Genomic DNA, 18,137 nt, shown 5'->3' with positions numbered 1-18,137 from the left:
AATCAAAGCCTAAAGGTAAATATAAAAGATATGATAAATAGTTTGAATTACATAAAATTAAAAGGCTACACACATCTTAGAACTGGGAAACAAGCAAATGGAAAAATTAATGTGTGTCCGATTTCACTGAGAAAGGTCTGCTATCCAAAGTAAATAAGGTACTAAAACACTTGTGTAAGGCCACAAGCCATTCCCCTTTAGAAGAGATCACATAAAGAATTACAAACTATAAATGACTATGTGAATAATTATCCAAGTGAATAATTGGAATTAAAACAACTCTGAGGAGTTACTTCACAAAATTGACAAACGTGACTAAAAAATGGAAACACTGAGTATTGGCGAGGCCATGGGGGAAGACAGTGAAAGGGGAAGAAAGTGTTTTCATTTTGGGGTTGGTTTTTGTTGTAACTGTTGTTACATTTTGAGTTACAAACTCTCTCTCTCTCTCCCAACCATGCAAGAGAGAAGGCCAATGTTTGACACACTTATCTGTGATACCATAGAATACATACTTCCATGTGTGGGTTCTTACTCTGGAGATGAATAGAATCTTCTTTCATGAGGTCTTTGTAATTGTTTTCAATATTACATCATTCAGAATAGCTAAATTATTCATGGTCACACTTCAAACAATATTCTTTTACTACATATACAATGTTCTTTTGGTTTTACTCATTTCAGTCTGTATTATTTCATGTAAGCCTTTCCATGTTGTTCTAAAATCAATCTGTTTGTCATACTATCTCATTGAGCCATTCCCTAATTGATGAGCACCCCGCAACTTCCAATTCTTTGCCATTACAAAAAGAGTTGCAATAAATGTTTTAAAATATGTAAGTTCTTTTCCTCTTTCCTTGATCACCTTGAGAAACACTAATTGTGGTATCATTGGGTCACAAGAAATAAATACACACACACATACATACATATGTACACACACATAGTTTTATAACTCTTTGGGAATAATTCCAAATGTTCTCAAAAATAGTTGGATCAGCTTACAACTCCACCAACAGTGTATTAGTGTCTCAATTTTTCTACATTCCCTCCAACATTTGTCATTTTCCCCTCTATCATTTTAAATTTGTTTGGGGTGGAATTGTATTTTAGCGGAGAGGAAATGCAATGGACAGAAATGTGGTGAGATTTTTGTGTGAACCAACACAAAATGAAATAAGCACAACCAAAGAACACTAAACAGAAAAATTACCACCATGATGAAATAAGAAATAATTCTTGTGCCGTTTTGGAAAACAATGAAACCTAGTTCTCTTGGCAGAGAATTGGATGAGTTACTAGAGGGTTCAGTTCTGGAGGGAGGAGAGCACATATCAAAAAGTTAATTATGACGCAAAAACAGTAGGCAGGCATCAATAAAGTACATTCTTTTCTTTTTTAATGTAGGGAGGAATTTATTTGCCCCTGAGAGATATATTTAGGAAAGACTTAGTAGGAAAACTTGGAAGCAGAATGACAAGAAGTTAGAACTCTGGAATCCAAGTCAGAAAGAAGTGGTTTCAAGTCCTGCCTCAAACACTTCTTGGCAAATCATTTAACCTCTAGGCTCTAGGTTTTTCCTCTTTAAAATGAGGGGCTTGAAGAGCCTCCAAGGTCCCCTACAGCTCTAAATCTTTGAGCTGTTAATCTATGCAAGTTTGAATGAATATATTACTTACAATTTGGGGTTCTAAAGAAATCTTTTTAAAACTTTCTTCTGATTCTTTCTCTACCCTACCCTCACTTTGTATTTTTGGCGCAGCATTTTGACACAGATACCCAGGATCTTGCTGGAATCGAATGGGCTCCAAATGGATGTGTGTTGGCAGCTTGGGACAGTTGTTTAGAGGTATGAGGAAAATTCTCATTTTTCGGGTATCTTCCTAATAGCTGTTTTGCTCATTGCTTTTATACAGATCTTCACCAGGCTTATACAAGGCCTTCCAGCTTAGCAAGAACTGCCTGTGTTCATTCTCCTAATGAGGCATCAGAATATGCCTGAAGTAACGAGTAATTTTAACTGCTTCATCACACTGAACAGAAAATAAATGTCTAACATCCTATATTTGTTGTTAGTCACTGACATAGGGAATGTGGCTATTGGAATCGGCTCGTTTCCTCATGTGTAAAATAAGTTATTACTAGTAGGAATACCTCTTGCTGAGGTATTGAGGTATGAGACTCAAATGAAAGTCTTTCTAAAGAGCAAAAGGTCTTATAAATCTCAGCTATTATGACAGCTTTATGACATTATAGTAGTTTGAAATGGCTTGTCTGAAAGGTTTCAAAATTCTTAATTCAAAAGCTTAATTTACGAAATTGTTTTGTTTACAGTATAAAGTTCTGCTGTATTCTTTGGATGGCCGGTTGTTGTCAACATACTCTGCATATGAGTGGTCACTTGGTATCAAGACTATAGCCTGGAGTCCTAGCAGCCAGTTTTTGGCCATTGGAAGCTACGATGAAAAGGTAGGGCTTATGTGGATGATGAAATTTTTAGAATTGGCCATGTGCCTTTGTTTAGAGCAAGATAGCAGCTCTGGTCTTGTTTCTTTCAATAGGTGCGGATTCTTAACCACGTGACTTGGAAGATGATTACGGAGTTTGGACATACTGCAACCATTAATAACCCCAAGATAGTAAGTTTGAGGTTTATGCTGCTAGTGAAAATTGTAGTGGTCTTTGATTTTATTGATTTCAGTCTCCACCAATACAGATAGAAATTCAGCCATGTATTTTTATATAAGTAGCCATGATTGGCAGCTAGGAGGTGCCCTTTTAAAAGGAGATGAGCCTTTCTGCACCTAACTAGACTGGGCCCACTTCAGATGACAGAGTCCTTTGAGTATTAGACCTATTTCTCTCTTGGTAAAAGCTACAAGAGCTCATGTTATACTGGCATAGCCTTTGAGAACATGGGATCCCTTCCCTATTACACTGAGACATTACAGTAGGACTGTGGAGAGTAACACAATTACTGCTTGCATGATGTATGAGAAGGAATGTAGACAGACTTAGCCGAGTGTTTGGTTCCCTAACCCTCTTCTCCTAATCCTGGAAAACTTTTGATTCCTTTTGAGAACTATTTACATTGCCCTCCCTGATGTTGTATGCGAACTGAACAAAGTCCTGTTCAGAAGGCATTGGATAACATTCTGGCTTGTCTATATTATCACTTCATTAAGAAAGATAGCTACAATAAGTTTTATGTTATCCGTTATTGGTGTTTTACAAACCCACAGCTATCTCTGCCTGTTTCCCTTCTTTATGTCCTTCTTCCAAGTATACATAAATTCCTAAGATTTTAATCTTGAGACTTTTACACAGAAGTCATTGATAACATTGAGTTTCATTGCTCTTAATAGCTCATATCTATCTTGGAGACAACTGTGTTTTCCTCACTGTCTTTCATTCTGAGAGTTATTTTTATTTATTGGCCTAGAATTGGTTTTTCTTTTATTCTTGACCTGATTTTTTCTTCTTTTTTTTTTTTTTTTTGAGGCTATCTTGACTTACCATCTATATCTTACCCACTTTTTAAAAGTATTAAGATGTAGAAAAAAAAATTTCCTTACTATGAATTTCTCCATTCCTGACATTGTTGAACTATCCAAGTAGAAGAATCTAAAAGGCTTCTTCCATAAGAGGAAATTCTTGGATTATTTGAGATATTTTTATACTAGTAAGATTAACTTCAATTTTCTATTAATAATAATTGTCCCTAAAATTTGTATGCTTTACACGCTACAAGACTTTCAGATAATTATCTCCTAAGTTTTATTGCCTTTGTCATAAACCCTGGTGTTTGTTCTTTCAGGTTATATATAAGGAAATGGAGAAGTCTCAAAATTTAGAAATGGAGAATCTTCCATTCCCACCAACCAAAGCAGCAGCCAGTTCTCTTTTCAACACAGAGAGCAAATGTAAGAAGCAAAGGGAGAAATGTTTTTACATTATTTTTTTCCTAATTAACCAGAATCATTTTTTTCCTTCTCATCTCTTTCTCCCAAAACACCCTCCCAACCCTCCCCCCCAAAAAACAAAACAAAACCCCAAAAACTTTGTAAGAAATATGCAGAGTTTAGCCAAATGAATTCTCTTATTGGCTGTATTTAAAATGTCTGCGTCTGCACCATGAGTTTGTCATAATTAGGGATCCTCTTTTGTTTTCTGGCCTCTGGAATCATAATTTGTCATTGCATAGGTCAGAATTCTTAAATATTTCATAATTGAACACTTAGAATGTTATTCTATAAATCATCCTCTTGGTTCTGTTCCTTTTATCCTATATCACTTCTGTGTATTAGTGTGTCTGAAATTATTCCTTATTTTTTGTGGCACAAATATCAATATTCATAGGATACAATTTGTTAAATTCTTCCTCCATTTGAGAAGCATCTTTAGTTTCCAGTTTTTTGTTACCAGAAGATTCACTATAAATATTGTGGTGCATATGGGTCCATTTCATTTTTTGATCTCTTTGGGATCTAGACCCAGTAGTGGTACCTCTGACAAGACATTCAGTTTAGAAAATTTGAAGGCCACATTCCAAATGGCTTTCCTGAACAGTTGGATTGGTTCGTAGCTCTATTGAAAGTGCATTTGTGTCATTTTTTTCCGGCATCCCCTCCATTTGTTATTGTTTGTGTGAACTTTGCCAGTGAGGCAGAAAAATTTTTAATTTGAATTTCTAAATTATTAATGATTTGGAACTTTTTCATATGGCTCATAATTTGGATGTCTTCCTTTGAACTTGCTGTTCATATGCCTTGACTACTAGCCAATTGGTAAATGGCTCTTATTAATTTGAATCATTTCAATTTTTGGAAAATGAAACCTTTATCAGATAAACTTGCTGCAGTTTTTTCCACAATTAATTTGCCCCCTTCTAATCAATGCTTAATTCAACGTATACTTTTAAATTCATTAATGAAAATCCACCTTTTCTCCCTCTCATAAAAAAGGAAAAAAAAAATTGTAACCAGTATTCATAATCAAGTAAAATAAAGTCCTCCATGTCCAAACATGTATATGTAAGTGTGCACACTGATCCACACATTTGCACCTCACCTTGATTCCATCACCTTTGTGTCAGGAGGTGGGTAATATGGTTGATTCTCTGAAATGGATTGGTCCATTACATTTACCAGTACGCTGCCCTTTTATGAAAAGTGGGTGATCAAGGTGTGCTCAGCACAATTGTTCTAATTTTGATGCAGTTTGCTCCACCCTCTTCACTTTCCGTAACCCAGAGACTATTTTGGTTAAGACTAATTTTTCCTCTTAATTTGCCTTTTCCTTTTTCCCCTTTCCCCCCATGTCTGAATCTCCCCTTTCTCTAGTTTCCTTGAGTAAAATTCAGCTCAGATGAAAGTAAAGTTTGGATATCACCTCTTCCCCTAATCCCTTCCCCTTTGCATGGTTTTCTACTCACACATTCAAATTACTTCATTCTACAAATTTCTGGTTAAAGGTCTATTAAAGGTCCTATACTTTGCTGAGTAAGTTCTTCTTGGTTATAAGCCCGTAATCTTTAGCTTTTTGGAATATCATATTCCTAACTCTACTCCTTCATGGTGGTGATCCCGATTTTGGCTCTTCATTACTTTTGACTGCTTGCATTTTTTTTTCCCCTTTAACCTGGAAGCTGTGGATTTTGGCTGGAAATTTAATGCCTTTTTTTTTTGGAGGTTTCTTTTAGGAGGTAGTCAGTATTTTCTTATTTTCTTTGTATTTTTACTTTGTCCTTTGTCCTAAGAGACGGAGAACAACTTTTTCTCCTTTAATATGCCTTACTCATGCTCACTTGAGACCAGTTGTCTTGAATTATTTGTGCTTCATATGCTTTGAACACAAGGGCAGAATAATGGATTGGAGACCCACACTGTTCATTGACATTTTACCTCAGGCCTTCCACAGTGACATTCTGAAATGGAGAGAAAACAATTTTTTCTCAGATCAGCCAAAAGCATTTTCTGTCTTGCTAAATGAAGAATCTGGATACATGAAAAAGATGCAGAACAATGGGAGGTGAAGGAAGGAGGGTGGATTAGTGGAGACCCAGGTTTCTTGCCCTGTTTGTAGGGCAAGCCATTTCATTTTTCTGACCTCTATCTTCTGTTCAATGATATTGATTAAATTAGATAATTCTAAAGTTTTTTTTATTTTTTTAAGCTTGAAGATTGTGACTTGGGAGATGAAATGGGGACTAATTGGGAAATTAGCTGCAAAAAATAAAAACATTTAAATGAATGGGGCAAGAAAAGTAGAAATGGAAAAAAAAAAAAAAACCTAAGATATTTGAGTTACAGATGACTGTGTTCTACTATTCCATTTGGTTGCAATATTTCATTCAAGTGTCTAACCAGCTTTTCCTTGTAGATTATCAGATCAACCACTATAGTTAGCAAGGCGATTATTTGCCTATTAATTAATTAGAAACTGCCGATTCATATGCTAAGGGTCCCTAGAACCTGAGGTTTGGGGAGAAACAAAACAGGCACTTGTGTAAAGATGTTATCCAGGCTATGTTTGTTAAGTGTAGTGGTTCAAAGCAAATGTCCTAATCCCTAAAATTTGTCTTTTGTACGGCTTTCTGATGGGGTCAAGAGAGAGATATTTTTAAAGAGATTATCAGACAACTTAGAACAAAGAGAGACACTATTTAGATGTTTGCATAATTCAATTAAATTTCCACTTAATTTTTTTTCTTTTGTTCTTTCTAGATGAGGTGGTCTCATCTCCAGTTTCTTTACAGACATTGAAACCTGTCACTGATCGACCAAATCCTAAAATTGGTGTAGGAATCTTGGCATTTAGTCCAGACAATTGTTTCCTGGCAACGAGAAATGGTCAGTACCCTGTGAACCATATTATGTTTCACCAAATATGAATCTTCTCAGAAGAAAACCAAGGAAAATGTTTTCTTCTGAGAGTTTTCCCAATTCATTTCTTCTGCAGGGAAAGAGTACTTTTTACTGTCCACCAAGACAAAGGATTAATTTTGTAACAACTTTAAAAACACATTCATAGGGCTGTCCATTTGGGGATGAAACATGATGAAGAGGACTTAGTCCAGTAAACACGGTAGTAGAGTCATAAACCAATTTTAGTGTTGCTTATTATCTTGAAGCAAAATAGAGCCCTTGTGGTCGATTTTACAACTAAGAAAAAAATGATCTAGTGGCTACATAACAATCAGCTCTTAGCCTTCCAGTTCTACAGGGACTTTTAAAAAGTTGGACTAAGCAAAAATGATATTTAAAGAATATATAGGGTCTTATTGTGGGTATGTGTGTATAAAGTATGTTCTTTCCACTAGATAATATTCCCAATGCTGTTTGGATCTGGGACGTACAAAAGTTGAAATTATTTGTGGTATTAGAACATCTGGCAGCCGTCCGTTCCTTTCAGTGGAATCCCCAGCAAGCCCGGCTAGCTGTGTGCACTGGGAGAAGTCAGGTGTACCTGTGGTCCCCAGCAGGCTGTGTGTCAGTGCAGGTACCAGCAGAAGGTGAGTGGAGGTACAAAGTTATCTTGTGTCACAAATTTGTGTCACTAATGATGCTTCGGGTAATCAATAGATCTGGTATAATGCTGATTTGTTACTGTGAATCTTTTGGAATACTTTATTTTTACTTTCATCAGGTGACTTTCAAGTACTTTCTCTGTGTTGGCACCGAAGTGGGGACTCCATGGCCCTCCTAAGCAAAGATCAGCTCTGTTTGTGTTACTTGGAAAGTGAAGGAATAAAATAATTACAGCCCCAAATCTTAAGGACTTCCTTGATATCTACATTTGAGTGAATAAATGCTGCTATGTCAGAAATCCAATACACAGTTTTATAATGAGGAAAAAAAAACACCACATGACAAAGATGGGAATCAAATCTTTGGTTAACTCAACGCCTTGATTTTAAATATTTTTTATCGTAAAGTATCTTTGTACATGTCAGATAGAAAAACTAATTTTTTTTATTATAATAAAGACTTGAAAAGTTCACAAAGCAATGTGATGTACCTTTTTTCCATTATGATAGACTTGGGGCATATTACCCTGTTTCTGGGATACCAGTGACTATGAAGAAAACAGGATGATAGATAGGACTACATAACCAGCTCCTAGAACCTCTTCCCCCTCACCTTCTCTTTGTAACCATCATGAATTGTTCTTAGAATTGTTACTGCCTTGTGAGATGCTGCCAATCTAAACCTGTTTCAGAAAAGTTTGACAAAAGCTATACCTTAGAATCAGCCCTGAGACATCAGGGAAAGCCTGCCAACCCACATTTTATCTCATCTTGTTAGAGAATTGGAGAAGTTAGCTGCTAATGAAGCTGTACCTAAAAATCCCATGGCAAACTATTGAGTAACTTTGGTGTTATGTATGTCACCAGATGACTTATGTTCTAAAGTGCTAGGTATCTTCCTCTGCCAGAGCTGGTATGTTTTCCTTCTCTGTAAAGGAAAACATCAGGTGGTTATGGTCTTTTTTTTTTTTTTTTTAAGTATATAGATATTCTGTTAAATCATATCCTTTAAAATTATAACCAGATAACTCATCTGTTAAAAGTGAATCACTTCAATACTTGTCCAAAGTCAGAAAAGGAACAACACTGGTAAAGTTGGAGTTGACTTTACTACAAGATTACAAACAGAAGTTAGACACGCAGGTGTTTTCTCAAATGGTCTATTTTGGACATGCACCATATTGCATTCCAGACACACACATGCCAGATATCTGACAAGCTAACAATTAAATCAGATATTTAAAAACAAAGTTTCAAACACACAAACATCCACACGCCAACCAAGAGGCTGGTTAGACAGTAAGGAAAGTCTATAAACAATTAAGCTGTATTTTGTGGCAGACAAGATTCTTAGTCTTCTAAGTAGTCTAGCAATAATTGGATCTGTATAATGTATTTGTAAAAGGCTATCATCCTTAACTATATTATTCACACCAGGACACAAAAGCTTGGGTAATAAGTGCAGTGTTTTAAGCTACATACATACATGGATAACCGTATTAGACGTTAGTTGCTTAATGCTAGTCTAACAGGAGGCCTTGAAAAAGTGCAGTACTCGAAGAGCAAAGCGAATCGATTCCCTTTTAAATACTCATATGGCAATAAAAAACATAGCATATATATTAATAAAATCATGTGCAAAGAATTATCAAGGTGAATGTCTTAATAAAACCAGTTAAATAGTCTTAAAGTGTTCTCTTTCCCCCTCCCCCCCATAAACCTCTTTGGGCCTATATATGGTAGCATAAATATTAACACAATTTAGATTCATTCTAGAAAAAGTTTGACTTCACCAAACTCATATTTACAAAACAAGTACTAACATCCACAACAGTAGCTAACAAAGGCAAAGACTAAGTCCAGCTAAGATGGGCCAGTCTGTTGGCTACTTTTGCATTTGGCTTCTTAAAAAGGAAAAAAGAAAAAGAAGCTTTTTTTCTTAAAAAAAAAAATTAAAATTGCCCCTAAGTGTAAACATTTTGGCTACAGGCACTAGTCATCAGGTACCTCTCCTTGTATATGATTAACATCCACATTACATTCTAAGTGGAATCATTCCTACTTTTTTAGGAACATGCTAGAGTGGCTGCATTGGGAAATGTCAAAAAAAGCAAAATCCACACACTCAAGAAAAAGCACTAGAAGTAATTAGAAAATAAAATACCAGCTAATACAAGTGACAACTGGATTCAATTTGCCCTTTGTGTATAGCTTGTATTGTTGCCAAGTACTGAATATTTGAAGTCTGTAATTCATTTTGCTATTCAGAACCCTAGAGGTGAGTAACTATTACACATCCTTTTACCTATAAGCTTACCCTGCATCCTCCATCTACCTTTGAGGAGGTGATTTCCTTTACAGTCACAACACCCAAATGACAACTTCTATAGCAAGTGGATTATAAAATGTAGTTTAGAAGCCGATTTTGCCTCTTGACATAGAGTATCCTAGCTTGGCCTCGTTGTTGATAAAGGACATGAGCCCCACGTAGGTCTCGATGAGAAGAGGACGCTCCAAGACCAGCACGCCATTGGCTCGACCTGGTAAAGGGAATTCCTTTTGGGCCTTCTTGACGGCTTGGATTAATAGAGCCTTGAAGCTCTCCAACTTTAAAGAAAAGAAGAAAGCAAGTTAGCGTCCAAGCAAAATGAAAGACGCAGCCCACCTCCCCAGCACTGGGAACGAGCTAGAGACAAAGTTGATGAGGGAAAGGTCCAAGGGATACAATCCCAGTCCTTGGAGAATCACCCTTGCCCAAGCCTCTCTCTCGGGGAGCCCTTTGGCTATGTTGCCAATTGCTCCCCATTGCCCATCCAGGAAGGGCACTTGCTGACCCCAGTTGTGTGGGTTATCCAGTACTTGCTAGCATCAGCCTAGAAGCAAGTTATTTTCATTTCTAAAGGCCCTTTTTCAAGCGGTTAGACAAGGAGCGATACTTCACGGTTGACTGGTTCCCCATACCTGGCAAAGAGATGCAATCTTCTCATCAGCATCTGCCATTGGATGTTCTACAAAAGTGGCATAAGGCAGATTTGTGGACCAGGGATTCCATCTGTTTAAGAAGGAGGCTTTGCTTTGCTTATCCCACTGAATTCGAATCCCAAAACCTTCTCGCCTGTAATTGGAAGAGACCCCCAGTCACATACCACCCAGCAGACTCAAATGTACTGTTCAGAACATCCCGGTTAATCACAAGGATATGACAGGAAAAACAAAGTCCTATATTTAAAGTGAACTCCCTCTTTATAATCTAGAATTCAATCTTGTTTCTAATTATGATTAGTGTGTCCTTTACTGACCACTGCTTTAAGCATTTTAAATTCTGCTCAATTAAAATGTCTTAGGTTGAGCTTAAAATCTTGACACTTGGCTCACTTAGGTCAATAGAGTACACAGTGTTGACTCAAGTTTTGGACATTTTCATAACTTTAATTTCTTTTTTTTGGTTGTTTAGTTAGAAGTATTTGCTGGTTCTGGTCAGATCTTTATTTAACCCTATGAAACATATTAATGTTTAAGTAGCTACAACTTCCATGAATTTCTTAATGTAAAAAATACCCCTAAGATCATTAGACCAAGGAAGTTGAATACCACACTAAACATTTTATCGCAAAAATCTCTTTTGTAAAGGCATTAAAGCAAGAAATGTCTCTTTCCCAAATGTAACTGCCCCCAAAACTGTGATGATCAAAAGTACTTTCTAATTTCAGACCAATGGGCTTCTTTTAATAGAGTAAGTTTCTTTAAAAGCTACCAGTAACTCATTGTTGCATATTATTTATCCGGCTTACTGAAGTCAGATTACCTAATTAGTTTCCTTCCCCAAACAATATCATATGTTCTCATGCACTCATAAAACAAACAATACTGTATATGCTAAGAGCCATCTGCATTCTGGGGAGTCAAATTTCCTTATTTAACTTGGAATAGAATTATCTCTAAAGCAGAGATTCCACCTACCCTCTGGCAGGGAGGTGAAGCTTATGGAATTCCTTGGCCCCAAATCACAATTTTACATGCTTAAAATAAAATACCCAGGATCACAAAGGAAACCAATTGTATTGAAATGTAGTTATCAAAATACTAAGAAAATCAAACCAAAAAACCCACTAAGTACATAAAAGCCTAGAATATGAAACTGTTCTAAAATGCCTTCCTGCTTTAAATTCTAATTCTGCGCTACTGAATGCCATGAATTGAACTTACTTATTCAGTGATTTAGGAGGAAATTCAAACTCTCCGTAAGAAATGGTATCAATTGCATTTAATGATATTTTAACCACCTGCTGGCACTGTAGATTAATGAAGTCATATTTACAGATCAGCAGAGACTGATCTGTGATAAGAACCAGCCGCTCCTTTTCATTGTTCCAATGATCAACCCTGGTGAGGCAGAGAAAAATAAATCACATTTTGTAACTTCCCCAAAAGTTTGTAAAAGCACCCCTCAGTTAAATGATTTGGCACTAAGTTAGCTGTTCAACAAAGCCATAAAGACACCTTCAGCTGGGTATGGGAGGCAGAGAGGGGCCTCTGCAAGAGCAATATGACAAAAGCTGCTTCCCTTCCCACCTGAGTGAGCACTAGGTAGTGGCTCACACTCAGGTCAGTGTCTTCAACACAAGCTCCCATCTTCTCTTAGGAAACGCTACGGACACTGGCCTTGACATCTTCGCAGCTGCTAAGCTGCAGGGGCAGGCCCTCGCCCTCGCAGTAACTAGAAAAAGGGAAAGCCCTGAACTTCCTCCAGGGCACCTGCCGAGCCCAAGCTTTCACCCGCATGGGACACTTGCCGGCCACAAGAAGCTCGCCAAGCCCCAGGAAAATCTGTCCCCTCCTAATGCCACACTTACTCTGTCAGCAGCCACACGCCCTGTACCTCTCCATCCTCCGTGGGCAGGACGACCAAACGGATCTCCTCGACTGCCTGTTCGATCGTCCCAGGCTTGAACAAAACACAGGAAAGCTGGATTAGGCCATGCTGGGAACATTGTGTGTAAGAGTGTGTGTGTGGGGGGTTACGTGTGGGAGGGGTGTGTGGTGCACAAACTGTTCAGGAGTCGTCTCATATTCTCCATTAGGAGGCTTCATGTACTATCATCTCTAACCCTATCCCCCTCCTTCTCACAAGGTAATAGAAGGTTCTTGAACACTTTCCCCCCACCTCCCTCGCCTCCCCAGCCCTAAAGTGCAGTCCAAGTTCAGTGAAAAATAGGGCCCAGTAGCCCAGAAGGGACCAAAATATGCATGTCACTCAAGAATGAGGGCCCTGTACCAACGGCCTGCAGTTTCTGCACTTTTCTCTCCTTCAGGGGAGAATAACGCGGGCAGTCTAGCAAAGACAAAGCACACGGAGCTTGGGAACTCAGACCAGTCTGGCCAGTGCTGTGACGTTGTCTACTCAAATCCAAATTGGGTTTAGATAGAACAGAACAATTGTTTTTGCACTGGACTGACTGGCGATTTCAGACATACAACTTTGGAAGCCAACGCAAGCAGCTCTTGCCACCACTGCAGGCGATTTCTGGCGTCTAAGGGCCCGAACACCTTGCCAGGCTGCCCTCACGGGCCCAGATCTGCCAAGCTGAAGAGAAGGGACACCCAGAGTGTCGCTGGGGAGTGAAGGGGCCCGGCCAGGAGGTGGGTGACCTGCATTCAAATTCTACCCTTGGCCGAGGCTCCCTGTAAAAGGTCCCAATGTTCTAGTGCCAGCTGGGATGTGGAAGGTTCTTATCAGACCGGGAATGCTTGGGGGCTGTAATCTACCAGAGGGAGCCACAGGCTCTGGAGGCCAGGGAGGGACCTCCCCCAGAGCCAGGACTCCAACCCAGGCCTGTAGTCGCCGGGGCCCCTTTGGGACCAGAGACAGAAATCTGGGGGCAAAGAAAGCCAACAGCTGCAGAGGGAACACTTAGACTAGCTTAAGCATTTCCCTGCAAAGCTCTTTAAAGTTTGCAGAGCTACTTCCATACAGTACTATTAGGCAATGGGCAAGCATTCAGTAAATGTTTGCTATGTGCCAGACACTAGACACACATGAAAAGAGGCCAAAAAACCAAATCTCCCTCAAGCAGCTCACGTTCTAAGAAGGGTGACCGCTTGTCCCCAGAGCTTTGCCAAGAGCCGGGAACACAGGGGGCACTTAATAAATGCTCACAGACTCGGGATGCAAACCGTCGGCAGCAGGAGGGAGGCACAAAGCAAAGGACTGAGGGGCGTGCATTAAGATCCGCCCTCTAACTTAGGCAAGTCCTCTTCTGTAAAAATAAGTAAGCAACGGGGATGATACTAGTACCTACCTGATAGTGAGGACCAAATGGGATATTTTTTAATTGCTTTGCTAACCTACAAAGGAGCTGGCTGTTATCCTGGGGCCGTGGACCCCTTGGGGAGGAACTCTCGGACCCGGGGTCGCAGGTAAAGGCATAAAAACGAACGCGGAGACGCGGAACAAAGGAAACCGACCAGAGGGAAATACACTGAACGAGGAAAGCGGCCAAAAGGGCTTGACCCCGGGGCCAAAGTCAAGTTCATGACCCCGAGTCTCGGAGGTCAAGTTCATGACCCCGAGTCTCGGAGGTCAAGTTCAAGTCTCCAAGTTCACGACCTCCGATTCAACCCCAGACCCAGCCCCCCCCAGCGAGCGGCCCGTTCTCCGGGGCGCTCCTTCGGCTCCGCGCCCCCCTCCCGCGCACCCACCCGGAACACGAAGTACTCCTTGACGCGAGCGCGGCGCGTGGGGTCGTGCACACTGAGCGGCCACAGCGTTTGGCGCATCGGGGTCCGGCCCCCGGCCCCCGCGCTGCCCGTCCCGAGGCCCGCGCCCGGCGCCGCCACGCCCACGCCCACGCCCCCGTGGGTCGGGATCAGCGTCGTGGGGCTCGTGCCCGCCGAGTCCACCGAGTCCCGCAGCTGCAGCATGGCCGCCTTCAACGCCCTAGCCGCCGCCGGGAACGCCCGAGCGTCAACCGCCGGTCCGGACCCGGGGCAGGCCGAGAGGAGCTCCGGCCCGCCCCGCCGTTTCTCGCGATTGGCCCTGCCCCGCCCCCCCGTTCCCACTATTGGCTTTCCTCCTGCCCCTCGAGATAAAGCTCCGCCCGCCCGCTCGGCCGCCAACCTGACTTTGCTCCACTGGCACCTGTGATTGGCTCGCCTCCGCCCACCCCCTCTATTGGCTCGGGCTCCTCGCTCTCTCGTGATTGGGTCTACTGGCCTCTTCGCTCATCGTGATTGGCCGTCTCCGCGTCGACCATTCTCCTCGGCGCCCGCCTCGCGCTGGGATTGGCTCAGCCCGCCGCGGTCACAATCGCTTCCAATCCCTTTGCGGCGGAAGTGGCCTCAGGGTTTCAGGACGTTTCCTGTTTACGGTCCCAGAGTCCTCGGGGTAGAGGAGGGACCTCGCGTACCCCAAGTTCGCCCCTTATGCCCTGTGAGGAAGGGAAGAGAAACAGCGAGGACGCCGGTTCTTCTCCCTGCTCCGCCCAAACCTCTCAGGGTTCCCTGCGGCCATCGGAGTAAAGGCTGACTTTCCCCGGCCTTCTAGGCCTCCGCGACCTAGCCTGGGGTCAGAAGCATCACCCCCCCCTGCGTCTCCGAGAGGGGCGATCCCGGAGCGTGCGACCCCTCCCTAGTACTCACTGTGCCCCTCTTTAAAAAGAGCTGGACTTGAAGGAGAAGCCAGCCAGCACTTATTAGACACCAACTGTGCAAGGTGTGATACAGCACTTATTAGGCACCGACTGTGTGCAAGGTGCGATACAGCACTTATTAGGCATCGACTGTGTGCAAGGTGCGATACAGCACTTATTAGGCACCAACTGTGTGCAAAGGTGCGATACAGCACTTATTAGGCACCAACTGTGTGCAAAGGTGTGATAGTTTTGCATCCTGATTTTTTAAAAAATGTGATGGTCGCTTTAAGGTGTTCAAAGCGCGTTCCAAACATGTTCTCATTGGATCCTTGCAGCCTTGTAAGGGAGATGCGTTCATTATCACCTCCGTTTTACAGGTGAGGAAACTGAGGCTGACAAGTGAAATGGCTACACGAGGTCACATAGCTTGTATCAAAGATGGAATCTAATGATAGTAGCTTTTAGATAATGCTTTAAGATTTCCTTCTCACCGTAACTCCTTAGGATAGGTGCTATTATCGTTCCATTTTACGGATGAGGAAACCGAGGCACAGAGCAGGTTCAGTGACTTGCCCAGGTGTCAGAGTGACTGAGGATGCTATATCAAGTGGTTATCCCAAAGCCAAGGCTTGGCCGAGTTCCCTCAAGGAAGCTTTCAAATGGAGACAAGTACATAAACATTCATTACCTCTAGAATCAAATATTATCACACTTCTTAGAATCCCTAGTCTCCTTTAACTCTCAGACGTCATCTTCCCAATGACTCCTTTCCTTATTTTCCCCATTGCTAGTCCTGCTGCCTATCATCTTACATTTATGTTGGATATATTATCCATTTTGGTCTAGGATAGGAATTGGGGAAGGAAGAAGACTTTTCTACTACTGTTCAGAACCCCAGCCCTTTATTCACCCACTTATTTCCCAAGGAAGTTAGGAAAATTCCCCATATGCTTTAGGGATGATTTCTCTGTTTATATTTTTGTGCCCCATCTGGGTGTGTGACTCTACTGGTCATGTGCTCACAGTTGGTGATACATCAATCTCCCAAAGGAGCCATGAAATCTCCCTCTGCTATCTCTTTCCCCAGTTCCTTGTTTCTGCCTTGTAGTCAGGTATTATAGTTCAGTGGTTATCAGCTGGTGTGGCTCCAATTCAACTGAAAGAAGGCTGACCTTTGACTCTAGGAAAAGGTTTTCAGCATTCCCCATCCCCATGTTGGGGGAAAAACTCTTCTTCTTTATGTCTAACATCCTTTCTGCCACTGGAACTATCTCTCAAATGCTTTCAGTAAACTTATAAACCTATTTAAAAAACTATATAGAAATATAAAAATTAGTCAACATCTTAATATTTTTATTCAAACATAAGACGCAGTTCACTTATTTACTACTGATTTTGTGAATTTATATTCATAATGTGAATAAAATTATTACTGAATTTATATCATCACTGATATGTAGAATGTGAACAAAAATGCAGGAGAGCTACTTGTCCCTGGATCTTTAGCATCTCAATATTATTGAAAAGATGAAAATATGGGCAGCTAGTTGGTCTAAGTGGATAGAGCACCAGCCCTGAAGTCAGGAGAACCTGAGTTCAAATTGTGGCTTCAGACACTTAATACTTCCTGCTGTGCGACCCTGGGCAAGTCACATAACCCCAAATGCCTCAGCAAAAACAATTTAAAAAGATGAAAAGATGAAAACTTTCCTCTTATCACTCATGGGAATCATCATAGTACATTTTTACACTGCATTCTAAGGCTTTTAGGTAACTTACCTAGACTACCTTATTTTATTCTAAGGAGAACCCTGTGAGATAAGAGCTACATCATCCCCATTTTATTGATAAGAAAACTGGGGCTCAGGTAGTGTGTGATATGCCTGTGGTCAGACTACTAGTGTTGATGAAAAGTAAGATTTAGATCTTCATCTTTCTCAATGGAAAAAGTCCAGACTAAGCAGGGACCTGAATTCTAAGTCTTTTCTCTGGTGAGAATTAGTAATGTGGCTGTATGAAGGTCATTTACTTCTTTTCTTTAGACCTCAGTTTCCAGATCCCTAAAATGGTACAAGATGATCTTTAAGCTCTGGTATTCTTTAAGAAATCATGGCAGAATATAAAGATAAATGAATTTGGAGTTTAAAGGGTTGGATTCAAATCCAAGCTATGTCAATTAGCATGTCTGTTACTTGCTATATTGGATTGCTTTGCACCTTGGGGAGAAAGGAGGAAAAGAGGGAGAGAGGGAAAATTTTGGAACCCAAGGTTTTGTAGAGGTGAATGTTGAAAAACTATCTTTCTATGCATTTGGAAAAACAAGAAGCTATTATAAAATGTTTTGTTTAAAAAAAAATTAGAGAATCAATCAACCACCACTGATTAACTTCCTATTATATGCTTCGTGACACAGACAGGAAATCAGTAATTCCTGGACTAAGGAAAATTACAGGAGTTGTTCTCCAAAGTCAGTCACCAACCTTGTGGTCAGGTTTTTTTAATCTTTTTTTAAACCAAGTTTGTAATTATTGGAAAATTAATTTGAACCCAGATTCTCTAGAGTCTAGTCCAATCCTCCCTCACCCCCCTCTCTCTCTCTCTCTCTCTCTCTCTCTATATATATATATATATATATATATATATATATATATATAGCATACAGTTTATGTGTGTGTATATATAGCATACTATATATGCGTGTCTGTATATATATAAATGTATATATGGCATACTATATATATGTATATATAAATGTATATATGGTATACTATATGTGTGTATATATGTATGTATTCATAGCATACTCTATATGTGTGTTTGTGTAGATATGTATATGTGTGTATATACATATATACACACAATGTCTTTCTCTTTCAAAGACTTCAGTACCAGAGAATACAAGCAAGTCAATGAGAATCATCCTCCGGCATAGGGATAACATTGCCCCACTCCTGGGCTGTGCCAGGAGCTGGCCTTCT

General features: G+C 40.5%; 2 protein-coding genes across 3 annotated transcripts in view; one reads left to right on the top strand and one right to left on the bottom strand.

The window, feature by feature from the left end:
- WRAP73 (WD repeat containing, antisense to TP73) overlaps positions 1 to 8,005 on the top strand; it is a 50,148-nt gene extending 42,143 nt beyond the window's left edge. Inside the window, exons 7-13 of one of the 2 annotated variants that reach the window (XM_031962972.1) lie at positions 1,763 to 1,849; positions 2,335 to 2,469; positions 2,562 to 2,639; positions 3,818 to 3,923; positions 6,726 to 6,851; positions 7,322 to 7,513; positions 7,648 to 8,005. In XM_031962972.1, coding sequence (XP_031818832.1) covers positions 1,763 to 1,849; positions 2,335 to 2,469; positions 2,562 to 2,639; positions 3,818 to 3,923; positions 6,726 to 6,851; positions 7,322 to 7,513; positions 7,648 to 7,757 — 834 coding nt within the window. In that variant the 3' untranslated portion in view covers positions 7,758 to 8,005. Of the gene's footprint in view, positions 1 to 1,762; positions 1,850 to 2,334; positions 2,470 to 2,561; positions 2,640 to 3,817; positions 3,924 to 6,725; positions 6,852 to 6,960; positions 7,123 to 7,321; positions 7,514 to 7,647 lie in introns of those variants that run through there. The other variant, XM_031962973.1, reaches the window with a different exon arrangement.
- A 22-nt stretch (positions 8,006 to 8,027) lies between these two features.
- TPRG1L (tumor protein p63 regulated 1 like) lies at positions 8,028 to 14,610 on the bottom strand. Its single transcript, XM_031962974.1, has 5 exons — positions 14,228 to 14,610; positions 12,382 to 12,473; positions 11,735 to 11,911; positions 10,490 to 10,643; positions 8,028 to 10,135 (listed from the first exon to the last, which is right to left on the bottom strand). Exons 1-5 carry the CDS (start codon positions 14,447 to 14,449, stop codon positions 9,941 to 9,943), a joined length of 840 nt encoding a protein of 279 aa, XP_031818834.1. The 5' UTR covers positions 14,450 to 14,610; the 3' UTR covers positions 8,028 to 9,940.
- Positions 14,611 to 18,137: the final 3,527 nt, after the last annotated feature.

The sequence above is a fragment of the Sarcophilus harrisii genome, chromosome 3, assembly GCF_902635505.1.
Source record: "Sarcophilus harrisii chromosome 3, mSarHar1.11, whole genome shotgun sequence".
NCBI classification, from domain to species: Eukaryota; Metazoa; Chordata; class Mammalia; order Dasyuromorphia; family Dasyuridae; genus Sarcophilus; species Sarcophilus harrisii.
The sequence above is the reverse complement of the archived record's forward strand: the minus strand, read 5'-3'. Positions and strand labels throughout refer to the sequence as shown.